Genomic DNA, 27,552 nt, shown 5'->3' on the forward strand with positions numbered 1-27,552 from the left:
AAAAATCACAGTTTTTGAGTTCTCTAACCAAACAGCCCTTATTTACTTTTTGGAGCCAACTCCCACGCCCCCCTCTCCCACAACGCACGTCACAAATATTCATATTTGTTCTGGTGCTCGGAATCATCTGAGAGTGAGCATTCTCTCACAGGACACAACACTCAGCAAAAACCACATTCCTTGTGAATTAGCAGCCGCACTTCCTTCGTTGCCCTAACCCTAAACTACCTCTCTCTCTCACTGAAACCATGGGCAAAGCCGTCGTCTCTGACGAAGAAGGTAACCCGGCTTCATCTTCATTCCTCTTTTTCTTACCTCGCATACCTAAAATTAACCCTAACCGTAGTCTCACGGCCTTTCTTATGATGTTTGTTCAGATGAGGTCGAGCTCGACGAGGACGAGAGGGAACCCCATCACGGCGACGCAGTCGATGACCGGGATGGCGACGATGAAGACGATGAAGAAGGTACGGCCTTTTGTTTCTTCATTCGTTTGTTAAATGCATGAAGTTTTCTATGGGTAAAATTTTTGAGCTCGATGTTGGTCAATATATGGGGGTTTAGTGGATCCATTGGTGAAATTGGGTTTGGGTTAGGGTTAGGGTTTCGGCTTTTGTTCGTTTGCAAAGATTGGAGTGGTTTCTTTCGAGGAAATTTAGGGCAAGCATTGGGGTTTGTATGGATGTCTATAAATGTAGGGCAATGAAATGAACTCGTCATCAAGATTCTTCGTTTTTATTTAACTTTCCAATGTAATGATGGCTGTTTCGTCTTTGCTTAATCCCTTGTATTTGTGTCTTTTCTGTTGAAGATCACGTTTTCGAAACTTGGAATTTGGTTAACGTGTTTGGTCATTGCTAGATATGTTTTTATTTCTATGTAATGATTCTTTTTTTGAATAGATATTTCTTTGTAATGATTCATCATTCATTTATACTTCCCTTTTCCTTATTTATTTTCTGGTTCATGTTTGTTTTATTTTGTTTTCCCCATGCTGTTGGATGTAGTTTTTCACTTTTGTTATTAGTGTTGTTTTGTTCTTCGTCATTTTTCTTGACTTCCAAACTCTGTCTCATCTGTTTATTTACTCTTAAGAGTTAACCATGGATCAATTTTGAATTAGCTTCATTTATAACATTATTGTCATGATTGATTTTTGCAGAAGGGCCAGATGAATATGAGAAGGATGATTTTATAGTAGATGATGTTGATGAAGAAGATGAGCAAGAGGAGGAAGAAGATAGGGCAGACAGTGATGAAGAGAGGCAGAGGAAGAAGAAAAGAAAGAAAAAGTGAATATTCTATACCCTGAGCTGTAGTCTCTCTAAAATCTGTGAAGCTTTTCATTGTGAAATGTCAGGAAACAAAAAATCTGGTACCTGTGGTGTTTTTTTATTTCACTTGAGACTACTGGAACTATGCGGTAACAGAAGAAAATTGAATTTCTTTGTTATAAGAGTGGTTTTCTTTTTCCCATTTGCAGATGAAGATGAATGCAATGTCAATGAAAATCTTCTTTTTATTTTCTTTTTCTTTTAAAATCGTGTGGCAAGAGGGATAGTTATTCATTTATTAACTTATTTTCTTCTCTTTAATATTCTAGAGAGGAGTATGTCCTTGATGAAGATGACTATGAGCTCCTAGAGGACAATAATGTGATTGCCCCCCGAAGGAAGGCTGTAAGCTCTGCCCGTATTTTCTTCTGGTTCTGTTGAATTTGTAACTTAAGCTTTTCTTTCTTTTTCAATGTACATAGTTTATGATTTGAATTCTTTCTTTCTCTTATTTTTCTTGTCCAAACCTTTCCAGGGGAAATTTAAGCGGCTGAAAAAAGCTCAGAGGTATGGTGAGGGGGAGCCTGGTGGATTATCTGATGAGGAGGAGTTTGTTGGTAGTGGTAAAAGTGGAAGAACTGCGGAGGAAAAGCTTAAGCGTACCTTATTTGGTGATGATGAAGGTATATATGTATGCATATGTAGAACTAAACTTGTAGGATAGTCAGTGTATAAATTTGGTTTATTGTTGTTGATTATGCTGTGTCCATGTAGGTCCTCCACTTGAGGACATAGCTGAAGAAGAGGAACCAGCAGAAGCAGAAGATGATGGAGAAGTTGGTGAAGAGGATGAAATGGCAGACTTTATAGTTGATGAAGAGTTTGATGAGACTGGAGCTCCTGTGAGGTATTTTGTGCAGTTTGTGTATGCCCATGCCTGTGTTTATGGTTTGAACTGAATTTTCTAATAATTTGAATAATCAACTTGTTTTTTTTGTGGATGTTAATTCCTTGTTTAGACAGAGGAAGCTTAAAAAGAAAAAATCTAGGCAGGCACCAGGAGTATCATCCTCTGCTTTGCAGGAAGCCCATGAAATATTTGGTGATGTTGATGAATTACTGCAGCTCCGTAAGCAAGGTTTGGATTCCAGTGAATGGAGGGAAAGGAGGCTTGAAGATGAATTTGAACCAATTGTTCTTTCTGAAAAGTATATGACAGAGAAGGATGACCAGATCCGGGAGCTTGATGTTCCGGAAAGAATGCAGGTTCTTTGGCTTGCCCTTGATAATGCTATAATATCCGGTTTCATGTCACATGAGCTGTATTATATTATTTTCTTTGTAGATATATGAGGAAAGCACTGGTTCTCCTCCACTGGATAGAATTAGTATGGATGATGAGAGTACCTGGATTTATAATCAACTTGCAAGTGGTACAGTACCTTTGTTTAGCAAGACAGGCTTGGGGAATTCTATAAGCAGGGATGACATCATCAGATTTTTGGACTTGCATCATGTGCAGAAGTTGGACGTTAGTATTCTGATTAATGTTGGTATATTTCTGTTAATTTATCTGATATTTATCTTATTAATGTGTCTCACTCTCCTTGTTTCCAGATTCCCTTTATTGCCATGTATCGGAAAGAAGAGTGCCTAAGCTTATTGAAAGATCCTGAACACCTTGAGTTGGAAGATGAAAGTCAGGATAAAAATGACAGGCCATCTGTACTCAAGTGGCACAAGGTACTTGTCATGGATTTTTTAAAATGTGTTAAGCTGGCATAAGATTAAAGAACGAACAAGAAATATGTTTAAACTGTTTACTTTTTCTACATAGGTGCTTTGGACCATTAAGGAGCTGGACAGAAAATGGCTGTTGCTTCAGAAGCGGAAAAATGCTTTACAATCTTACTACAATAAACGATTTGAGGAAGAATCTCGACGTATATATGATGAAACCAGACTTAATTTAAATCAGCAGCTTTTTGAATCAATTATGAAGTCGCTGAAGGCTGCAGAATCAGAGAGAGAGGTTGATGATGTTGACACCAAGTTTAACTTGCATTTCCCTCCGGGTGAGGCAGGAGTGGATGAGGGACAGTATAAGAGGCCCAAAAGGAAATCACTTTATAGCATTTGCAGTAAGGCTGGCTTGTGGGAGGTGGCAAGCAAGTTTGGTTACAGCTCTGAGCAGTTTGGACTGCAATTATCTCTAGAAAAAATGGTAAGTTTGGTTTGTCTTTCACTTTCAGATGTTTTGGCTGACCGAGAGATATGAGGTTCACGCTTAATTTGATTGTAGAGAATGGATGAGTTGGAGGATGCTAAGGAGACCCCAGAGGAGATGGCTTCAGACTTTACATGTGCAATGTTTGAGAATCCTCAAGCTGTGCTCAAAGGAGCTAGGCATATGGTATGCGTTAATAGTTTTGTAGTTCGTAGAAATGTGAGCTCTATCATGCCTTGTCATAACGTCTGGTTATAAATGGTCTGATGTTCTTTTATGTCTTTTTCCAGGCAGCTGTTGAAATAAGTTGTGAGCCATGTGTCAGGAAGTATGTTCGAAGCAACTACTTGGATATTGTTGAGTTATCAACAAGCCCAACACCTGATGGAAATGTGGCAATAGATGCTTTTCATCAGTTCGCAGGGGTGAAATGGTTGCAAAGAAAGCCATTAAATAGATTTGAGGATGCGCAATGGCTGCTTATCCAGAAGGCTGAAGAGGAGAAGCTTCTCCAAGTTACTATTAAGTTGCCAGAAGACAGATTAAATAAGCTGATAAGCGACTTCAATGAGTACTATCTTAGTGATGGTGTTAGTAAATCTGCACAACTGTGGAATGAGCAGCGGAAGTTGATATTGCAGGATGCCCTTTTTAATTTTCTTTTGCCTTCAATGGAGAAAGAAGCAAGATCCTTGTTGACTAGTAGAGCTAAGAACTGGTTAGTCATGGAATATGGAAAGGTTCTTTGGAATAAAGTCTCTGTGGGACCATATCAGCGGAAGGAAAATGACGGCTCAGACGATGAAGCTGCACCAAGGGTCATGGCTTGCTGTTGGGGCCCTGGGAAGCCAGCAACTACTTTTGTGATGTTAGATTCATCTGGGGAGGTGCTAGATGTACTTTACACGGGGTCCCTTACTCTACGCTCCCACAATGTTAATGATCAGCAACGAAAGAAAAATGATCAAGAACGTGTTTTGAAGTTCATGACTGATCATCAACCACAAGTTGCTGTCCTAGGAGCTGTTAACTTGTCTTGTGTTCGCCTAAAAGATGATATTTATGAGGTTAGTGTTACTACAGTAATGATCTTTTTTTAGCCGATATAGTGATATTTCCTAGTGTAATAGTCTGATGAAGTCAGGTGAGGGGTTTTCTTATGATGGATTTTCTTTTAGTGTGTATAGAGTATATACATTTCATATTTTCATTATTACACTTCATGCTTATTTTGTTTGATCCTTGCCATTATCAGATAATTTTTAAAATGGTGGAGGAGAATCCTAGAGACGTTGGCCATGATATGGATGGCCTAAGCATTGTATATGGGGATGAATCTTTGTCTCGCCTGTATGAAAATTCTCGGAATTCATCTGATCAGTTACCTGCACAATCAGGTATTATGTTTCCAACCTTCTAAATCTCATGTGTTCATGCAGATTTCTTGGTGTTGATTTTATTTTCTTGTGTTATCAGGCATTGTCAAGAGGGCTGTGGCTCTTGGGCGTTATCTTCAAAATCCGTTGGCAATGGTTGCCACACTTTGTGGACCAGGAAGAGAAATCTTATCTTGGAAACTCAATCCTTTTGAGAACTTTCTCACCCCAGATGAGAAGTATGCGATGGTTGAACAGGTCATGGTAGATGTCACAAACCAGGTAGGCCTTGACGTAAATCTGGCTATAAGCCATGAATGGTTATTTGCACCACTGCAATTTATTTCTGGGCTTGGACCTAGAAAGGCAGCATCTTTGCAGAGATCGTTGGTAAGATCTGGCGCAATATTTACTCGAAAGGATTTTGTGACAGCACACGGGCTTGGTAAAAAGGTGTTTGTCAATGCAGTTGGTTTCTTGCGTGTTCGGCGGAGTGGGTTGGCTGCTAGCAGCAGCCAATTTATTGATTTGTTGGATGATACGAGGATTCATCCAGAATCCTATGCTCTTGCACAAGAATTGGCCAAAGATGTTTATGATGTGGATGGTGGCAATGATGAGGAGGATGCTTTGGAGATGGCTATAGAGCATGTCAGGGATCGACCTAATTATCTAAAAAACCTTGACGTTGAAGAGTATGCTAAAACCAAAAAGCGTGAAAATAAGATAGAAACATTTTGTGATATAAGGAGAGAATTAATACAGGGTTTTCAGGATTGGCGTAAACAATATGAAGAACCAAGTCAGGATGAAGAGTTCTATATGATTTCAGGTGAAACTGAGGATACCCTTGCCGAAGGAAGAATTGTGCAGGCCACAGTTCGCAGGGTGCAAGCTCAAAGGGCAGTTTGTGCTCTTGAATCTGGGTTGACTGGTATGCTTATGAAAGAAGACTATTCAGATGATTCCAGGGATATTTCTGAGTTATCTGACAGACTGAATGAGGGTGACATCCTCACTTGCAAGATCAAATCGATTCAAAAGAATAGGTATCAAGTGTTCCTAGTTTGCAGAGAGAGTGAGCTGAGAAATAACCGACATCAGAACACACAGAATGTTGATGCCTATTACCATGAAGACCGAAGAAGTCTACAGAGTGAGCAAGAGAAAGCTAATAAGGAGAAGGAGCTCGCAAAGAAGCATTTCAAGCCAAGGATGATTGTTCATCCTCGTTTCCAGAATATAACTGCAGATGAAGCAATGAAGGTATGTGCTTAATAATTCTTTTATTGATATCTGATGTTTCAGTTTATCTGTTTGATTGATTTATATTATGGAATTTGTTGTTGGTCATTAGACTTCTTTACCTAAAATGAAGTTGCATCATTTTTTATCATATGCCTCTGGGTTATGCTATGCCTCAACATGTAAGTCTCGTGGAGTTAAAGGAGGTTTGACCAAATTTTACAGTGCTGACTTCAATACTAGTTCTTGAGTATGTGAAGGAAGTGGTCTCTCATTTGGATTCTGAAACAACAACTTTTCCTTTGATTTTCTCTCCATATTTTCTACCATTCATGCTCCTAGGACTTGAATTATTTTATTGCTTTGATTTGTAACCTCTGTAGTCTAAGGTTTAGTTTTATTACGTACTCTTTATATTATCTTGATCTTTGTAGTGGATCATTCAGTGCTTGAATTATTCATATTCCTGAACCATTTGTCTTATGAAATAGTGTAATCTGTTATGTAACAGTTCTTGTCTGATAAGGATCCTGGGGAAAGTATTATTCGTCCTAGTTCTCGTGGGCCTTCATATTTAACCTTAACTCTCAAGGTTTACGATGGAGTTTATGCTCACAAAGACATAGTTGAAGGTGGAAAGGACCATAAGGACATCACAAGCTTACTCCGCATTGGTAAGACCCTGAAAATTGGGGAGGACACATTTGAGGATTTGGATGAGGTTAGTATTTTAAAAACGATGTGTTCTAAGAGTACTGTATTCAGTTGTCTTACTTTTGTCATGGTTTATAACTACTGAACGTCAATTGTTCTTAATTCTGAGTTTCTTTTAGCTTTTAGCCAATGTAATTGACCTATATACAATTTCATAAGGCTTGAATCATGGTTGGTTAGAGTTTGGACAAGAAAGCACAGATTTAGTGTTATGGATTGCTGTAAATGTTGTTGAACTTGCTCAACAGAAAGCTTTAGATATTTTTGAAGTACGGGTTCGTAGAAATATTTGAACTTGTATGCTTATCTTGTTCTGAAGCAAAACAGTTATCATATGCTTGTTGTAGTTAGATGTTAAAAGGTGGCTGCTCATGCAATTTTGAGGGATAGAAATTTGATGGAACACCATTGAATTGAGTACTGATGTGCCTGTTGACTAATTAAAAAATGCAGGTAATGGATCGTTATGTTGATCCTTTAGTAGCTCACTTGAAGTCAATGCTAAATTATCGCAAGTTCAAGAGGGGCGCAAAAGCAGAGGTTGATGAACTTTTGAAGATTGAGAAGTTGGAGTATCCTATGAGGATAGTTTATTGTTTTGGGATATCGCATGAACATCCAGGCACTTTCATTCTGACCTATATACGGAGTACAAATCCACACCATGAGTATGTTGGTTTATATCCTAAGGGATTCAAATTCAGAAAAAGGATGTTTGAGGACATTGATCGGCTTGTAGCATATTTTCAGCGCCATATTGATGACCCTCAGCATGAGTCAGGACCATCAATTAGATCAGTTGCTGCTATGGTGCCAATGCGGAGCCCTGCAACTGGTGGTTCAACTAATGAGGGTGGTTGGAGAGGCCAGTCTTTTGACAGGGATCGGTCATCTACGCCGAGTTCACGAACAGGTGAAGTCTACCAAAAGAATGCAACAAGGATTTGCAACTTCTATGTTTGATGAGCATCAACATTTGCATGGGTGTAACTGTTTTGTTGCAATTCAATCAGCAGAATGGAAGTACCGAATAAATCACTAAAAGCTATTAGTTAAAATTAGGTATTTATGCTGTAACAGATTTAAAAAAAAGGTCACGTTTCTGCATATAACTTGAACAATTTGACTAGAACACCCTACACTTGGAATATGGACTGCCCTTTACAAGATGTTTCTTTCTGCACAATATGGCCAACTGAATGGAAAACTCTAATTAAGGTTCATTGCTCTATGGCTTTTGTGCACATTTAATTAGCCAAGTGGTTTTTGTTTTTTTGTTTTTTGGCTCTCATCCTCAGTTTGCTGGTTGGTTAGTTTTCATTTGGTCCCTGCTGTACTTTCTTCAACAAAATTTTCAGTCGCCTTTGTTGGTTTAATTTTGTTGCCCGTCTGTCATGTATTATAGAGATACGCGCTGATTATCTGTTTTATCCTGTCCGTAATGACACCAGACTCATATTGCTTCTGTTGTTTTTTTTTTTTTTCTTCGTGTCTGATCCTTGCATCCTTTATCAAGACTTAATGGACTTACTTTTTTGTGTTTAACTTTACAGGCCGAAATGATTACAGAAATGGTGGCAGTAGAGATGGACATCCAAGTGGCCTACCTAGACCATATGGTGGCCGTGGCCGTGGTCGAGGAACATATAACAACAGAGGAAATAGCACCGGCAATGAGAGGCAGGATTCTGGTTATGATGCTCCAACATGGGGTGCAGATTCCAAAGACAGGGATGATGGCTTGGGCAACTTTCCTGGTGCAAAGGTCCAAAACTCACCTGGAAGGGAAGCTTTCCCTGGTGGTTGGGGTGCTGGTGGAAGTGGCAGTGGAGGCAGCAATTGGGGTGGCGGCAGTGGCTGGGGTCAAGGAAGTGGTGGAGCAGGAGGGTGGGGTGGAGCTGGTGCAAATGATGCTGCTGCTGATAATGGGACTTCAGGATGGGGTTCAGACCCGAAAATAAAAGGTTCGGATAATGGGTCTTCAGGATGGGGTTCTGAACCCAAAAGAGGCGGTGGCGGTGGTTGGTGAAGAGACTAGTACATTTTGTCCCACCCTCAACAGTTTTCCCGCGACCAATCTGTGAGGGATGGTTTGGAAGCTGCTCTTGTATATGGTTCTTGAATCCCCTTTACCCTTTCTGACTCTGTTTGACCATAAAAGACACTAGCCCAGTTATGCGAACTCGTAGGAATTTTTGCTGTGGCAAAGAAATGTAATGGAATATATCTCACGTCTGCCTTGTACGAATCTCTATATTATTAAATGCACTGTACAAAATTTCTCATTCTCTCTCTCTCTCTCTCTCTCTCTCATGACAAAAACATTTCTGAAGTATCCATTCCACAAAGCAAGCACTATAGAGATTACCATGAATGAAAATTGTACCTGGATTCAGGTGCACGGATAATTGTCATAACTTGTGTTGCGTTGATGTGAAGTACAAGTTTTTGGAAATTGTGGAAGCAAAATTCCACTAATTCCAACTGTTGCGCTCCTAATGAATGAAAAACACTCTGCCCTGGTCTTTTGCTTGTACTAGATAAATATCGAAGTCCTTATTGCTAAAAGAACAAATCAAGTCAATTTCTCACTTGGAGGGTAGTGTTTAGGCATTAAAACGAACAAATTTGGGTCAATGAGGGGATCTCATGTTGAGTTCTTGCAACAATCCCAAATCTCGTCTAAACCTGTGTGACTTTTGGAGTGTTAAGGAGCCTACTTCAGCTTGGCGTCCTTGCAAGTAGGCGTGAAAATTTCTGATACCGACCTGTTACACAACTCAAAATCCGCACAGGAAAAACACGACCAGAACCCGCAAGATTAATAATTGGGTAATTTTCAGGTCAACTCGTTATGACCCATTTAATAAACGGGTGAGTTTCGGGTTAACCCGCCAACCCTTTTAAATACCCATTAACCTGTTTAAATTTTATTAGACTATAATAAATATTACAATTATACACTTCCAAATTTTCTTTCTTTTCCTTCTCTCCTCTTTTTTTTTTTTTTTTTCCCTTTCTTTTCCTTCTCTCTTCTCGCCGCCAACACAGACATGGGGGAAAGGGGCTGCACTAGTGTGGATGCCATACTTTGCTTCCTCAAGAGGACCAGTTATTGTAAACCACTCATTACTCCTTGACAAGGATGTTGCCATTGGAATTGCAAGGAGTTTGGTGACTCCTAGAGATGTGTGCGTGCTGGGGATGTCGAATGATAATCTGGTGGTGAGTGATGCCATGACACTCTGCCGCAAGTGTGGGGCATCGCCTCATTGTCAAATCCCATGAGGTGCAGTTGCTAAGAGCTCAATTGGTGGCTGTGAGGGTTTTTTTTGTTCTGGCAGCTAAAGATGGGCCTGGGTTGCTGTAAAAGAGCAAATGGGTGGATTTGCCCCCTGTGTCTGAGTTCAAAAATTAGACCTTAAGAGTGCTTCGAAAGGTTCGTGGAGCCTTAGGAAACACATTGGCTTCCTTCACCAACAAAACCAACAGTTGCTTACAGATAAATATTTAGGCTTGGCTTGAGAAGCTTGTGGCATGGGAGTTAAGCATTCATGAGTTTGGCAAGAGAAAAAGAAGGCTTGGGTTTCCTATGAGAAACAGAGGCTCTGGGAGGATTTGTTGGGGAAAGAGAGGGAAAGATGAAGATGGAAGAATGGATGGTTTTAGAAATTTTTGGTAGCTTGACGAAAGCTTCGTCAAGCTCTTGAGTGTTTTTCCAGAAGAGAAAAGGGGAAGCAATGAAAGAACATGGCTCGAAATTGAAGGGTTCCAGGGACGAGAGGTGATGCTTACTCTTTCTCCATGTGGGTTGAGGGAGAGAGAGGAAGAAGATGGAAGAACGAGTGGTTTTAGCAAATTTTCGATAGCTTGACGAAAGCTTTGTCAGGCTCTTGAGTGTTTTGCTAGAAAAGAAAAGTGGAAGCAATGGAAGAACATGACTTGAAATTGAAGGGTTCTAGTGATGAGAGGTGTTGCTTGCTCTCTCTGGATGTGGTTTTGGGAGAGAGAGGAAGAAGATGGAAGAATGAGTAGTTTTAGCAAATTTCCGGTAGCTTGACGAAAGCTTATAGGCACTGGGAGATGATGGGTAGGAGATGCCCCCCTTTTATATGCATTGGGAGCTCCTTTTTCCTAAGAAACCCTTGTTGGTTCTTCCTAAATTTGCCAAGTCTATCCCTCAATTTCTCTTCTCTTCCTTTGATTCATCCCCATTTTGTGAAATCCTCCTCAGTCAAAATACACAGAGACAAGATTTTTGGAGGCTCTAGAGCCTTCCCGCAGCTGTCCCTATAACCATATCCTATTTTGGGCTACCATTTCTTCTTCATTTTATGGCAATAGCTGGTGGGAGAAAGGAGTGGGTAATGGTGTTGGTCTGATGGGTGTTTTGCTTAAGTATCCTTTGGTTTTTTGGATGGATTGTGTTGGGTTTATCTTTGGCCATGTGCTGGAGACTCCGAGCAGCTTGCACACGCAAATACCTTTTGGTTCTTTAGGTGGTCTATTGTGGTTTTGTCTCCAGCCCTGTGCTGGAGACTTTCAGATATTTTCCAAGTCACTTGGGCCATTCCCTAAGGTGATGGGCTAGTTTACTAAGGGGATAGGCCAACTTTCTAAAGTGATGGACTATTTTTACTAAGGTGATGGGCCAATTTTCTAAGATAATGGGCTACCATTTTCTCTTTTTCATGCTTACCCACATATTTAGGCTCAAGAAATGGGCTCTAGTTTTGGGGCTCCCAAGCAGCCCAAAACTTCCACTTCTTGGCTCATCAATGGACCTCATGCATGCTCATAACCATCCATACCCCAATCCACTCAACAAGCCCCCAGCATTTGTGTGGCTTGGGCCCACTTAAGCTTGTAGTGTGGCTAGGTGTAAAATAAAGGGTTTTCCGCTTGACATGGCATGTCGATTGGCGTACTCGTGCTCGAATTTCATCGTATTGTAAAGGGCTATGGTGAGTCAAAACGGCACGTGACTGGATAATTAGCATGGGATCATAGATCCAGCGCTTGATACAACTCTTAGCATGACATGTTACATATTTGCTTGGCATGGCACGTGGATCACGACTTATATGAACGTGTATGATGAACTTTCATGTGCCCAAATTAGGTTTCTTCTCAGTAAGGTATCGCATTGGGCCGAGAATATATTTGGGCCTATCATTGGATTTTTTGGGCCTCAACAGTGGTAGAGCGGAGTTTGGTTGAAGATTATCAGAGTGTTATAAGGAGTTTAAAGAGGGAGAGGGAAAAGACGGTGGAGGCGAATCAACACTATCTTGAAATATTACAGGAAGAGAATTAAAAACTATCAAAGGTGGTAGATTTTTACTCTTAAGATATGCAAAAGCAGCTGGAGACCCTGGATCGACCGGGTAAACGCAAGCAACGAGATCACGACACAAGTTATGCTCAAGCCAAGGGTAGGATCTTTGGGAGCTTAAGTGATGAGACACAAGAAGCTGTGCGTGAAAACCTAAGAGGAGGTCCAGAGGGCCAAACTAAAGGCTCATATTGTAGAATCAAGAAGCGCGCCATGATGTTGTTGCTATTTTTTTTTAAAAATTAATGTAGTCCCTGTTTTCTCTTTTTATTTTTATTTTTATAAATGTGAAATAAATAGTTTTCTAATTTTTTCTCTTTTTATTTTTTATTTTTATATTTTAATTTTAATGACATAAATTAATGTGCTAATCATCCAACAATAAATACCTGCAAGTGTACGAATCTATTGCAAACTAGGAATTAGTAAATAGGTTATTAACCAGGTAACCTGCTTAATAACTTATTTAAGACGATCCGAACCCAACATGACACGTTTATTAAATGGGTCGGGTTTGATTTGAGCATTCTTGACATGTTTATTATCCCGATACGGTAAGGCCCATTGCCACACCTACTTGCAAGGCATGAGATATGGATCAACATTTGGCTCGCGGTGGGTAGCTCAAGTCGCAATGGGCCAAAGTCTGGTCGGGTTCGTTGTTTAGGTCTACTCTAAAATTGAGTAGGACTTGGACTAACGATTTGAAACATTAAGCCGGCCCGCAACCCAACTCGTTTGAGCCTGTCTAGGCCCGGCCCGGCCCGGCCACCCATAAATATAATACTCAATTAAATAATATACTTATTCACTCAATTTTCTAACTTGTCAAGCTTTATTCTCAATCTCTCTAAACCTCATTCCTTTGGTAGTGGTGCTCTTATTCATTTATTCTCTCAAATTTAAAGTCCAATTTTCTCAATCTCTCTAAATCCTCAGTCTTTGGCTGTGGTGCTCTCATTCCTTAGTGGTGGTGGTGTTCTCATTCTTTTGTAATGCAAAGTTATAAAAGACTTAGAAAAACAAAAGAAAAAGTCCCAGACTGTCTAGGCCGTGGGTGGCCCCGCCCTCCCTAAACCAGTTTCTTGCCATGGGCAGGTTGCCTCGCCATGCCCATCTAGGCTCGAGCCTTGACATTTGAAATCTTAGCCTAGTGATGAACCCTAGCATGGGAGAAGGCACACTAATCCAATAAACTTTGCTTTTTTAATATTGAACGTGAACACTTACCTAGTGGGGGTTGCCATTTAAACTGGAAAATTGGTGATCAACATTGAAGCAGTTCCAACCAGCTAGTTTCATTTGCTTTTTGACCTAAAAAAGTCAAAGCCTACCAAAACTGTACCAGACCAGTTATATATTTTTTTTAATTCAAAATTCATGACTACGAATCCACATTACCCCTATAGTCAAGGAGTCGTATTAATAACCACGGCCTATGAATAGTGCTAGTTGAATGTGAGTTTTAAATTCCTAAGCCCGCTTAGAGCATTTCCAGTGCATGCCAGAGTAAGAGGGGGTCTAGGCCCGTGATCCCATTTCCAACGTGCAAATCCTGCCCCGGCAAGAGCTCGGCTCCACCAATTACGGCAAGGCCCAACGCAAAATCAGCCCGGTCTCTTGCATGAGGGCTGTGACGTCAGTGCACGAATTTTAATTTTTTACCATTGGCGTTTGACGCACACTCGGGGACCGCACACGTCATGCATGCCAATTTTTTTTTTTAAAAAAATTGAATTTACGTTACTGACACTAGTGCCTATTTTCCTCCAACGGATAGACGCCACATGGCGCTTTCTGAGTGTCTGATCCATTCTTCCACTGTCACCCAATGACGAAAAAAAAAATCGAAAAAATTTGTAAAGAATACAAAAAAATTTTGAATATTTTTTTTTCTATAAATACCTACTAATATTATTCACTTTCCACACCAAATCTTCATACAAATTCTTCTCCTTCCAATACTATTCACTTTTCACACAAAAATTTTTACTACTAAATTTCATTTGTGTAAAAAAATAAATGGCATCTTTCATCGAAGCCAGAGGGTCATTGACAAGGAAGATGTTTTGTTGTGTGAGTGTTAGATACAAGTTGGTCATTGCCTGATCACGGACAGTGAGATGAAGTTCTCTCATATGTGAAGAAAAATTAATGGAGAATTTTGTGAAAGATTGAGCTTGGCCCCTTGGGTAATGGCCCTGGCTAGTAGGTGGAAACTTTTGAATAAAGAGTTAGGGAAATGGAGAGATGCGTTGGCAAAAGTGAGGGACAACATTCAAAGCGGCAAAAATCTTGGCAAGGAGGTAAATTTTTTGTAATTGCCATTTTATTAAATTTAATGTCATATATTTTTTTAAATATATTTTCTTGCATTTCTAATTATTTATTTATTATTATTATAGATTATGCAAGCACAAATGTGATTCGATGTCATTGGTCAAGGAAAAAAGCCTTTTGACAATCACAATGTTGGGAGGTTGTGAAGAATTGTTCGAGATTTTGAATTATTCTCATGGGTTTAACTGTTGTGTTGAATGTGACGCCGCTCCATGATTTACCGGCATCGGATTTGCCATTGGACTCCCCGATGAATCAAGACTCACCAATCCGAAGGGAGCCAAGGCTTATTGGGAGAAAGGCGGCAAAAGCCAACAGAGGGAGCACTTTGAACATTGATTGTGCAAAAAATTTGGAGCAAATTGCTATCAATGGCACACTGAGAATTGAGAGATACATGAAAAGAGATGAGGCTGACAAGGCAAGAGATGAAGCATTCGCAAGAGAAAGGGAGCATGCACACAAACAAGACATGGACAAGAAATATCGAAAAACCATGGCCATGGATACGAGCCATATGTCCCTTGAAACAAAGTCATTTTGGACGCAAGAACAAAAGGGTGTTATGAGAAGAAGGATTTTCCGTGGCGATGGACCTAGCAACACGGATTGGTTAAATCATGAAAACCATTAGGTTGTATTAATAGAGTTGCCATTTCTTAATTAGTTGTATTGTTTGTCTTTTATTGAATTAGTTGTATTTCTTAATTAGTTGTATTGCTTGTCTTTTATTGAATAAAAAGAAAGTATTCAATAATATAACTATTTATTTTAAACATTGCATACATCAAAACAAAGCATAATTCGTTACAAAGCACAAACAAATTCAAAACTGAGCATTAAACTTGACTTCATTGACTGTGATTATCTCTCAGCACCCATAAGTTCTCCATCAAGTCAACTTGACGTCTTTCGTGAACATAAAAAGATTGCATTTCTGTATAATGATCAATCATATAGTTGTTCTAACGACCATCCCAAATCAACGGTTCGTACTCCAGTGGTTGTCCATTTGCTCCAACGTTCTTGTTAATGTCGTGTTCATGGGATCATGTTCGAACATCTCTGGTTCTTCATAATCATACTCATCCTCCACAATCTTGTTTGGAGGATGATGCATGTCATCATAATGCTCCGAAGCACCTCTTCATCAAACATACGAGCAACCCCCCTAATGATTGCCTAACGAGCTTGGAGGATACCAAAACACCTTTCAACACCTTTCCTATAACCCTCTTGATAGGCAGCAAAGTATTTTTTCTTCTCCAATTAGGGAAGCCGAATTGTTTTGATGAATGTCCTCCATCTTGGGTAAAATCTATATGCTAGGTAGTATTTACCTGAGTAGATTGTATTGTTGATTTTATATGTGATATGAGGGGATTGACCTCTCTACACATCGTTGAACACCGGAGATCGACTGAGCACGTTAAGGTCAATTTAAGATCCCGCAATTCCCAAAAAGGCATGCTAAACTCAGGTATCAAATGATGCAATGGCTTCCAGAATGATTATTTTTTTGGCCTTTCTTATTCCCATAATCTTCTTGTCAGGCAGTTGGGCAATTCTTCCACTGCCAGTGCATGCAGATCATACCTGGGAAACCTCGAGCCTCGACTTTTTGTAAAAGCTTTTGGAGGTCCATAGGCATAGGTTTGCAGAGGTAATCCCTCGTGTAGATAGTGCATGCAGTCGATTCTTTCGCTTCCTTTCTTCTTCAACATGTTTGCTCATTCTTCATTTTCTCACTCGGCCCTCTCCAACAACCTCCTCGTGTAAGACATTGAAAGTAGAATGTGTTTTGTAAAATCTAAGAAATGAAAGGATAGATGATTGGAATGAGTTGAGGTTGTTGTTTTATAGAGAGATTTAGAAGATAGAGATGGCACGTGGCACAATTGTAGCAACTAAAAATCTTATCCAAAATCTGAGTGTGAATTTTATAATAAATATGGACACGTGGCAACCGAAAATCTTATTTGAAATATTAGATGTGAATTTTATAATAAATATTGACATGTGACAACCAAAAATCTTATCCAAATTAATCGTTTAAGTATAAAAAATAAAATTAATGTAAAGTGAATAATAATTGTCCTTTTCCATGGCAATAGGTGGAAACCCAACAAAAAAATTACAAGGACATGCACTATTCACATGAATAGTAACAACCTTACTTTTTGTCATGACAAATGGGTGGAAATGCTTTTACTCAACAACTTCATAGCACATTTCCAAATGTGAGATTGGACACGCATCACAATTTTTTTTCCCCACAAATTTTTTCCCCTCCTAAGGCCATCTCCAACCTTTGGACTCAAACCCAAAATATCCCCCAAAACCTCTCCCAACCCAAGAAAAGGAAGAACCCAAAATTTGGAAAAACCCAAATTTTGGACCCAAATATGGGTCCAAATATTGCCTGGACTCAATACTATTCACTGGACTTGGCATAGCCCATGTGCTTCTGAAAAATGGTGGGACCCGCGTTGGTTACATTTCCTGATGGGCTTGTCTGTAGCATGGGCCACGTGTCGGCACTATAAGCTAGAGTCGTTCGGCTTTGGTTGTTTCCTTTTTTATTTAAAAAAAAAATCAAATAGTATCCCTGGGGCCCACATGCTGGCTGTTTCCATTAAAAAAATTTATGGAATTTCAAATTTTTTTAGGTCAAATTGTTAAAAAAATTAAATTATGATGTTATTTAAAAAGATTAAATGAAGAAAAGTTATCCACTACAAAAAAAAGACTTAAACAATTCATAAACAATTTAAATAAAGTTGCGGACTTAAAATTTGAGTCCGGAGGGTTGGGAGAAAAAACGATTTGAGTCAGAGCAAAACCTAAATAGTCACTTTTTGGAAGGGGGAAATTTGGGTTTAGCCCCTCATGGGTTGGAGAAGGCCTAAGGTCATCTCTAACCCAAGGTTGTAATAACCCAAACCTAAAATTCATAATTAAGGAATAATTTATTTTGAGAAAAGACAATTTTGCCCTCGGAATATTTTATTAAGAAAAAGGTGACTTTTTGATCGAGAAGGAATTTGACAATTTCACTTACACCATTGCGTAGAGCACGGTGAAATGAGTTCATAGACATGTAGTGGGCCCGAATCGGAGTTGTAACGAGAGAGTTATGGTCAAAAGAGTCTCAGTGGCACAATCGTAAATATTTCGAAGTTGGATTTATAAAACCAGCTCAGCCTCTTTCTCTCTCCTCGCGCGATATCTCTCTCTCTCCTCTCCCGTTTTTGTCCTGCCGCCTTCCAGGAGACGCGGGCCCCGCCACAGGGCACCACCTGACATGACCCGATCCCAATTCCACTTTGGAATTCGAGCCAAGTCCTGTGCGTGTTCGACACCTGGCGAATGTCGGGCACAAATGCTGGCCAAAATGTCGGCAGAGTCTCCCCTGTATTTTGTCTAAACCCAAAATCTTCCTCCTGTCAAACAAGCAAGTAAATTTTCACCAACTGCCAGAATAAAACAATCAAGCATTCACCAGTTCAAGTTTCCCGCTAAAGCTAGATATCAGAGTATTTTCTACTAATTTACAAGATTTCACGAACTTTTACAATAAAATCCTACGCTTCTTGGCGGTGCGGAAGCTAAGAGTGGCCCGGTGGTGGATGCCTGCTCACTTCTACGGCCTGGGGGCGAAAAACAATTTTGAAGGTGTGAGTGGACAAAAATAATGTTCGTAAAAACAATTTAGAATATAATAACCCCCGTTTACAAATAATTAGGGCTGAGGTATTCAAATAAACATAGATAAATATATTGATGAATATACTCATATAACTGAACAAATATATAAAGATATATAAAACATGCATGAATATCGAGGAAGCTGGTATAAAATAACTGAAAGAAATAGCTGCATAAAAGTGCCCAAAATCCTTTTAAAAACTACCACCTAATTGTACCCTGTAACATCCGTCAAATCCCCTGGCAGGTCTCGGCGGCACAAAGTCTAACCGAGCCGCAAACTGGCAGGATTCAGGGGACTATGGTCAGCCTGATCCGCCGGCAGGTCTCGATGACACCAAGTCGACTCGAGTAGCTCTGGCAAGATACAGGGGACCGTAGTCAGCCTGATCCGCAACCCTAGCAGGTCTCGGGGACACAGAGTCAGCCGAGCCGCAAATCCTGGCAGGTCTCGGGACACCAAGTCTGTTGAGCCGCAAATCCTGGCACTCACGGTCCGAGCATCCCCGAAACTCGTGAGGCAATGTCAAGTGCACTGACAGAACTGTAAACAGACTGGATGTTCGTAGACATCGGTCCATCTGAGGGTAATCACCAAATAAAAATGGGTACGTGGTGGTTTTAAAATAAATTACTTTAGAAAATCTGAAATAACTGTAATCTCAACTTATGCTGCTATCTCAACTGATTCAAACCTCAAACTCTGTTTCTATAAATTTTTAGTATGTGTAAGTAAGCAGCACAGAATTATAGAACTATTACTGTACTAATCATGCTCGGAAACATAATAAAACTGTCAGTCCGGCCGATCCGGAACCCCGTGGGGTCCACGATCTCCGATGACAAATCTGAGATTCTCTAAAGGTTCCTCACTGAGAAAGAACCATTTCCTGCGAGTTTGGTCCGAAACGGACGGTTGGATTAGCCAAAATCGCGTTATCGCTTAAAATTCAAACCCTAGCCCCAGGGTTCGCGATTTCGGAGTATCCGGGACTCCGATTCGCAATCCGTCGAATCCTACACGATCCTGAAATCATGTAGAACGACATATCCAAAATTGAGTGCGATCCAACTACTCGACGATACAGCACCCAAGGATCGCGCAATATGGAAAATTCGTTCGGGGCTCAAACGGACTCCAAATCGAGATCCGCGAAATCCTACGTGCTCGTGACAACACGAGGATCGCAAAACTGCACAGAGTCACTTCACTACCCTCGCCCATGCGCCGCCACACGCGCGGGCAATTTGGGTGTCCAAAGCGATAACGGGTCGCCGGAAAAACGCGAAACCAAGACTCCAAACTCCTATCCTAGGTAAAACACTCCATTTGGAGTCACTTTTGTTCTTGGACATACCCCAACAAGTGGCCGAAAATGGCCGATCACGGCGGCCGAAGTTCGGCCAATTTTCAAGTTGAAAATCGAGTGTTCTAGAGCGAAAATCGATCAAAACCCATACGTCCATCAGTTAGAGCACGAAAAATAGTTGAGAAATCATACCTTACTCGAACGATTTGGTGGAGAATTGAGGGAGAACGAGAGGAGAGAAGTTTGAGTGAGAATCGGCGGTTTTTCGCTCGATTCCGGCGACTCCGGCCGGTGCAGGGGCGGCGACGGGTCGGGGAAGGACAGCGGGGGAGTGGCGGTTAGGTTGAGACCCTTGCCGGAGATCAGCTCGGCCTGTGGCGGCCGGTGTGGCGTCGAGAAGGGAGGGAGGTAGCGGCTGCGCGCCATCGGGAGGAGAGAGAGAGAGGAGAGAGAAATCTGAGGGGAGGAGAGAGAGAAAGGGATAAAAATCTGACTTTTTCTCAATTTACCATTTTACCCTTCGCGGTATTTTGACCGTATTTTCTTCGTTACAACTCCGATTCGAGTCTACTCCGTGTCTACGAACTCGTTTCGCCATGCCCTACGCAAAGGCGTAAGCGGAATGGCCAAATTCCTTTTCGATCAAAAAGTCAACTTTTTCCTTATTAAATAATGCGAGGGCAAAATCATTTTTTTGCTAAAATAAATTAATCCTAATTTTTAGATATTTTGTTTTGGGTTATTACACCGCCGCCGTGGCATTCGAACCGCCGTCGTCTCCCCTTCCTTTCTCGACCCTTCTCCTCCTGCGGCACAGCTGGTGCTGGCCAAAAAATGAGAAAAATCGACGGGAACTCACCGAAACTTCAAAGTCGTCGATCTCCCTCCTCCGGCCTCCATTTCCTTCGACCCAGGTATGGATCTTGAACCTCTCGAGCTGTTCTAGCTGCCTGTTAGATAGGAATAGATCGATTCTCAGTGTAGCTATTGGATTTTTGAGTTTGAAAATTTGGCCAATTTTCGGCCTCCGTGTTCGGCCACTTCCGGCCACTTTTTAGGGTAGGTCCAAGAACAAAAGTGGCTCCAAATATGGTGTTTTACCTAGGGTAGGAGTTTGGGGCCATGGTTTGAAGTTTTGCCAGCGAGGTGTAATCGCTTTGGACACCCATCGCTGCCGGCACGTGGGTGAGGGTAGTGCAGTGGCACTATGTCTTGTTGCGATCCTTAGGTTGTCACGAGCGCGTAAGATTTCGCGGATCTCAATTTGGATACTGTTTGGGCCTCGAACGGATTTTCCATATTGTGCGATTTCCGGGTTCAATACTGCCGAACCGTTGGATGACGCTCAATTTCAGATATGTTGTTCTAGATAATTTCAGAATCGTGTAGGATTTGACGGATTGTGAATCGGAGTCACGGATACTCCGAAATCGCAAACCCTGGGGCTAGGGTTTATAACTTTTACTATTTGCACGATCGTGGCGAAACCGATCGTCAGTTCCAGACCAAACTTGCAGAACACGGTTATTCAATTGTGAGAAACTTAAAGGAACTCTCAGATTGGTAATTGGAGGTCGTGGACCCCACGAGGTTCCGTATCAACCAATATGGAAGTTTATCGCTTAATGAAGTTTCGGGTCCTTTCAGACGGTTTTAAACATCTGAAATGCCTAAGTGGGCAGAAAAAATGACTTTAAAGTTAGTGCACGCACTTTTAGAAGTCGGGGGGTTAGGGTTTTACTTAAAAACTTATACTGAGCAGTTTTATTAATTAAATATTCATGATGGTTTACCTAGGCACCCGGGACCAGGCAGGCCCGCAGGAGAGACCTTCAGGAGGTCTAGCTACCTCGGACCAGGAGTGAGTGGACTTTTCTTTTATAAATGATTTTATATAAATGAATTTCATTATTTGATCTTGAATAAGTTTAATTGATAGTGAATTTTCCTAGCATGGTTTGTGAAGCCAAATATCTTTATTTTTGTATTGCTTAGTGAAATATGCTAAAGAGTTATAGAAAGCAGAGTCTGAGATTTATATCAGATAAAGTGGCAGTATAGTTTCAGATTTAACAGAAATTCAGTTATTTATCAGATTTTTCAGAAACCTTATATTTTCTGATGATAGCAGAGTTCTTAACTTAATAAACATTCAGTTATTCATCAGATCTTTCAGAAATATTATAATATTTATATATATTATATTTTCTCAGAGTTCTTGATTTAATAAAAATTCAGTTCTTCAGCAGATTTTACAGAAATGTTATATATTTTAAACCACCGTGAGTACCCAGCTACGGTTATTGCCCTCAGTTATGCCGATGTCTACCGACATCCAGTTCACTTTCAGTTTTGTCAGTGCACTTGACATTTGCCTCAAAAGTTTCGGGGACGCCCGGACCTTGAGTGCCAGGATTTGCAGCTCGGATTGACTTGGTGTCCCGAGACCTGCCAGGATTTGTGGCTCGGATTGACTTGGTGTCCCGAGACCTGCCAGGATTTACGGCTCGGGTTGACTTTGTGTCACCGAGACCTGCCAGGATTGCGGATCAGGCTGACTATGATCCCCTGAATCCTGCCAGTTTGCAGCTCGGGTGGACTTCGTGTCACCGAGACCTGCCAGCGGATCAGGCTGACTATGGTCCCCTGAATCCTGTCAGTTTGAGGCTCGGATAGACTTTGTGTCACCGAGACCTGCCAGGGGAATTGACCGAATTACAGGGGTACATCCGAGTGGTAGTTTTAATTGATTGCAGTGCTTTTATGCAAGGTTTGAGTACATTGCTTTTATGCAAGTTAGATTACAGTGTTTTTATGCAAGATTTTGATTTCAGTGCTTCCATGCAAAGTTTTATTGATCTTGAATAGGATTGTATATATTTATATAAATATGTAAATGCGTTGATTTCAATATGCTCCAAAAGGTAGTTTAGATATTCAGTTTTACTCAACTATATTTTTACAATGGGGGTTAGTATACTCTTAGTGTTGTAAATGATAAGGTGGAGCCCACCACATGTTGGAAGGGGCTTTGCCTACAAAAGGGTTCACCCCTCCTTGTAATTAAAGAGATAGATAATATACTGAAGAGAAAAACCAATCTGAGGGGTTTTCTCTGCTTCTAAATTCTCTCCTCAATTCTTTGGTTTTATAACACGTTATCAGCACGAATTCGCTTTAACAATACTAGTTGAATTCTCTGATGAAACCCAGATATCTTATCCCTCCTTCCATCCAATGCTACCTTCTCTCTCTCTGAATTTCTCCATTTTTTTTTATTCTTCTTACTAAAATCCCACAACTATAATCAATTTCATCTTCATCACTCTCAACTTGATCATTGATCATCACCATGGAGTTCTTCAACACCACCAAGGCTGTGAAGCTCCGCAGTCACCTCGACAAGTACCTCGTCGCAGACGACAACCAAGAGTCCGTGCACCAGAGCCGAAACGGCGCCTCCCGAAAAGCTCGATGGACAGTCGAGCTCGTCGACAACAAATCCCACGTCGTCCGCCTCAAGAGCTGTCACGGCCTCTACCTCGCCGCCGCCGACCACCCCTTCCTCCTCGGCATGACAGGCAGAAAAGTGCTCCAGGCGGAAGCCGACAAGAGCATGGGCTTCAAGTTCGAGTGGGAGACAAACGCGACGGCTTTCAGCTCAAGCTGCGGACGTGGTGCAGCAAGTACTTGCGCGCCAACGGTGAGCCGCCGCCATGGAGGAACGCCGTCACTCACGACGACCCTACCACGTCCTCTACCCAGACCGTCATCATGCGCGACAAGACCACTGGCCGGCCCAGGGGCTTCGGCTTCGTTGTCTCCTCTGATCCCTCTGTGCTCGATAGGGTCCTCAACGATAAGCACACCATTGATGCCCGAGTGTTGCAGAGAGAGGCTCTTTCTCGGCCAAGGACCACCATGACCCACCTCCTGCACCACTCTTCGACGCAGTGGAGCTCACCAAATGGTCCTTTTATAGAGCTCTCATAGCTGAGTTCATAGCCACTCTTCTTTTCCTCTATGTCACTGTGTTCTCTGCTACTGACCCCAAGATGAGTGCTAGAAACTCCCATGTCGGCAACACCCAACAAAAGGAACATCACGTGAGCTAGCAATAAGCCGCTATAATTGAGTATGGGTGCGCAAGAGGCTTCGAGCCCATGTCGATGGAGATCCCAGAGCAGCACCATATCAGAAAGGAGAAGTGCTAAAGCCTGTTTTGAGAACAGCAAACCCACCAAAAGAAAGAAAAATAAATAAAAATCCAATAAGCCTTCTGCCCCTTATGCTTTTATTACTTTATTATTTCTCTACAGTATTTAATAAGCCAATTGGTGCAGGTACAGTGGTAGCAGTGGAAAAAAGAGGGGCATGGATTCAAACCTGTACAAAACTACGTTGGAAAGCTACTTTGGTTTAATATATTATAATAATAAGAAAGTAATTGGCTTGGGGACAGGATAAAGGCAACTGATTTGAAAGCCTGGAGCATGCGTGATATTCCACTAATCACTTTCCCTACTTTTCTTATTATATATTAATATAAGAACATATAGTATAATAATTTATATAATATTATGGATGGTTTCACCTCTTACATTTTTAGTGGTGATTTTATTTCCACATTTATTTTATTTAAATGTATGGAGCAGAATTAGTGCCTATACAGGCACGTTTACTATATCGCAAATTTACTTTTACTTAAAGTATGATGTGGAATTAACCCTCATACTTTATGAAATTACTTTACTGCATTTTATTTACTGTATGGTGTAGGTTCATTACCCATACGACAGTATTTATTTAAAAGGGTGGTGCGGGTTTATCGTCCACGCCTTTACTTTTATTTAAATGTATGGGGCAGAATTAGTGCCCATACAAGCACGTTTACTTTATCGCAAATTTACTTTTACTTAAAGTATGATGTGGAATTAACCCTCATACTTTATGAATTTACTTTACCGCACATTTAATTTTATTTAAGGTATGGTGCGGGATTAACGTCCATACAGCAAGCAATTTAATTTATAAATTTATTTTACCGCACATTTACATTTATTTAAAGTATGGTGCGGGTTTATCGTCCATACCAGTAATTTATTTACCAGCAATTTATTTTATGGATTAATTGTGCTGTATGATGAGTTTTTACAGTATGCAGATCAGGACCAGAAGTTCCTTGATCCTCATCATACAATTACATCAGGACTTGAAGATCCTTGATGATGATATTAATATGAGAGCTGGCAGTCTCTCCGGTACTATATTTGTAAACATGTGATTGGACTTGAGGGTCCTTGATCCCTGACATGTAAATAAGGACCTGGGGTTCCTTAATGATGTAACAGTACCGTATTGGTTCATAGTGCCGTACACATGGATGATAACTGTACTGGCAAATGTACTGTACACATGAATAGATACGTATTCATGACTTGATGAATAGTACCGGATATATGAATAGTGACGTATACATAAATATTAACCATTTTGGGTAAACCGTCACTATATACAAAAGGGAACCTGCAGTTCCTTAAACTCATGGATGAGCAATTAAATGAGATGCCAGAAGTTCCTCAAAATATGGACAATTATGTAAGGGCTTGAAGTCCAGAAATATGTACAAAAAATTGTAAGAATGTCCATACCATGAGAATATGTGATTTTGGCCTGAAGTTCAAAATCTAACAGTGTTGAGAACCTAAAGTTCCAACAGTTAAATGGACAACATTTGAGGTATTATTGCAAATTGTAGTACACCACATATTTCTTTGGCATAAGAGAATGATGAATTTAATAAAGTTCGATTTTGTTATAATCGACACCTCAAGGAAGAAATATATTTTGTGAATTCCGGTTGTTAAGAATACACCGTGAAATGGATAATATCAGTATAAACTTCAAATGATGAATTGAGGCTCCCCACATATTTTGTTATATCTGGGTCGAAAGCCCATGGATCCAAATATATGAGAGATCCTGAACTTGAAGTTGTGGGTATATAGTAGTTAATGCTCTTCACTACTATATTGCGATATTATCGTGGCTTTTACTCAATTCATATTTCATGTCCATTTGAAAAGGGCAAATAAATTCTGAGTTTGTGTTTAGCCCAGGCCAAAAGTTCCGGGCTACCATGCGTTGAAATATGAAATTTGGGAGAGTCGATGTGGTTATTTGAACCTATAAGGCACAAGGTTCCAAACCGTCATTTTGAAAAGACGTAAAAACCACAGGTGTAAGTTTAAGAATGTGCGCAATTATTATAACAGGAAAGGAGCATACAACATATAGATTTTTTCCACCTGCAATGAAGGTGCAGGCCCTGTAAAATCTATAAAATTACATTATGTTCTGGAAGCCTCTGAAGGAAGAGGACGACGCCTCTTAAGCTTAGCCATGAGCCTCTCGTGGTCTCCCAAAATTCTTTCATTGGAGACCTGCAGCATGTCTAGCCTTCTCAGTGTATCAACAGAGTACGAACTCACCAGTTTCAACAAGGCATTATTCTCTCCTTTAAGTTTCTCAACCTCTTGTTGAGACTCATGAAGCATTCTTTGAAGAGACGAATTTTCAGTTGTTAACTTCTGAACCTCGTTTGCTCTAGCATGCAAACGATCAGCCATGTTAGAAACAGAAGCAGCACTCTGAATGCTAAAAGCCATTGAGTCATCAATAGCCTCTTCCTCAGACCTCCCTGTTAACAATATTTCATCCATTGGAGTAATGAAATTCCTAGCTACTATGACAGCAGTAGCATCATTCATCATCACAGAATCATTAACTGTGAGATGACGATTTTGGGATACAAAGGATGGACACCAAACTTTGGCGTCACTGGTTGTTGTGGGAGCATCATTTAAATTGAAATAATTTGGGCAGGAAGAAGAGGAAGCCATTTTAAGAAGGTTTCGAAGAAAGTCTTAGAAAAACTAAAGTTTCAGAAAATGAAGGAAGTTGAGTTGAAACGCAGTTGCTCCAATCAAGTTTTGCAAAGGCAATATCTATAGACGAAAATGTGGCAACATTTCCAGGATCCCAATATCTTCTCGGATCCCCATATTATCTTTTTCTTTCCCAGATTCCAAAACTTCACGCGGCCTCTAATAATGCCTGTCGGCACTTTCGGCATTTTCAAGTATTATTTTCGTCAAAGCCGATCTTGCTTTACGGATTTCACGGAGCTACTTTTTCAAAAGTACCCCGAGAATCTCGCAATTTTCCTATGGTTAATTTAAAATTCACCGGTTCTACCTATTCATTGTATTTGTGTATAAATGTGTTACTAACGAAATTTTCTTTGCAGAAGACATCCAGTTTTCCCCATACCTAGTGATGCGATATCTACTTGTTTTTCTTATTAGTAAGCACTCAATATGCCCAAGAAGCAAGACTATCTCTGATCATCCATTCAGGAAGCGAGACTATCCCTGATCACGTTTCCGCTGCATTAGGGAACTGTGAAGGCGACCTTATGCTCTAATCTCCTGAGGTCCTTCTAGACTAGGAGAAATGAGAGCTTGTTGTCTGCTCCCACCAGCTTCCTTCTCTGATTGCTTACCTTATCTTGCAATCAATATCACAATTTTTTTTTGCATTTTTTCTCTTTTTGTAACTCTCTGTTCATAAGAGATTTTATTTCTTTAGAATGAACATCTGAAGAAAGAATCCATGAAGTGATCCTAACTCTGAGGGTTATTTGTTTTGACAGAGGCAAAAGAATTGTGATTTTTGCTCTTGCAGGATATAACTAGATCATCAAGCACTACATTATATTTACTGGGCCGATACAAGCTTGAATGATACTTGAGAAAAGTTTCTCCCACCTAAGGATGTAAGCAATACTTGTGTTATTTTATGCTTATATACTTATTTGATATTTTATCTTGAAAGGTAACCAAATGGGGAGATAAGTCCGTTCCAAAAGAATGGCTTGTATGTATCCATGAATTATTAACGCAAATTTTACAGATTGCAAGTTGGATACATTGATAATACACTGCATAGATTAAAGTCCCAT

General features: G+C 40.5%; 1 protein-coding gene across 2 annotated transcripts; it reads left to right on the top strand.

Annotated features, from left to right (window-relative positions):
* Positions 1–9,124, top strand: LOC117633829 (transcription elongation factor SPT6 homolog). Of its 2 annotated transcripts, XM_034367633.1 has the most exons (17): positions 1–279; positions 378–467; positions 1,163–1,292; positions 1,604–1,679; positions 1,810–1,957; positions 2,049–2,181; positions 2,294–2,540; positions 2,620–2,805; positions 2,892–3,017; positions 3,112–3,498; positions 3,577–3,687; positions 3,792–4,568; positions 4,757–4,898; positions 4,978–6,143; positions 6,634–6,843; positions 7,290–7,749; positions 8,390–9,124. In XM_034367633.1, exons 1-17 carry the CDS (start codon positions 249–251, stop codon positions 8,863–8,865), a joined length of 4,896 nt encoding a protein of 1,631 aa, XP_034223524.1. In that variant the 5' UTR covers positions 1–248; the 3' UTR covers positions 8,866–9,124. The 2 variants fall into 2 exon arrangements, with proteins under 2 accessions (XP_034223524.1, XP_034223525.1); XM_034367634.1 differs by lacking the exon at positions 7,290–7,749.
* Positions 9,125–27,552: the final 18,428 nt, after the last annotated feature.

This window comes from Prunus dulcis, chromosome 7 (assembly GCF_902201215.1).
Source record: "Prunus dulcis chromosome 7, ALMONDv2, whole genome shotgun sequence".
Taxonomy (NCBI): Eukaryota; Viridiplantae; Streptophyta; class Magnoliopsida; order Rosales; family Rosaceae; genus Prunus; species Prunus dulcis.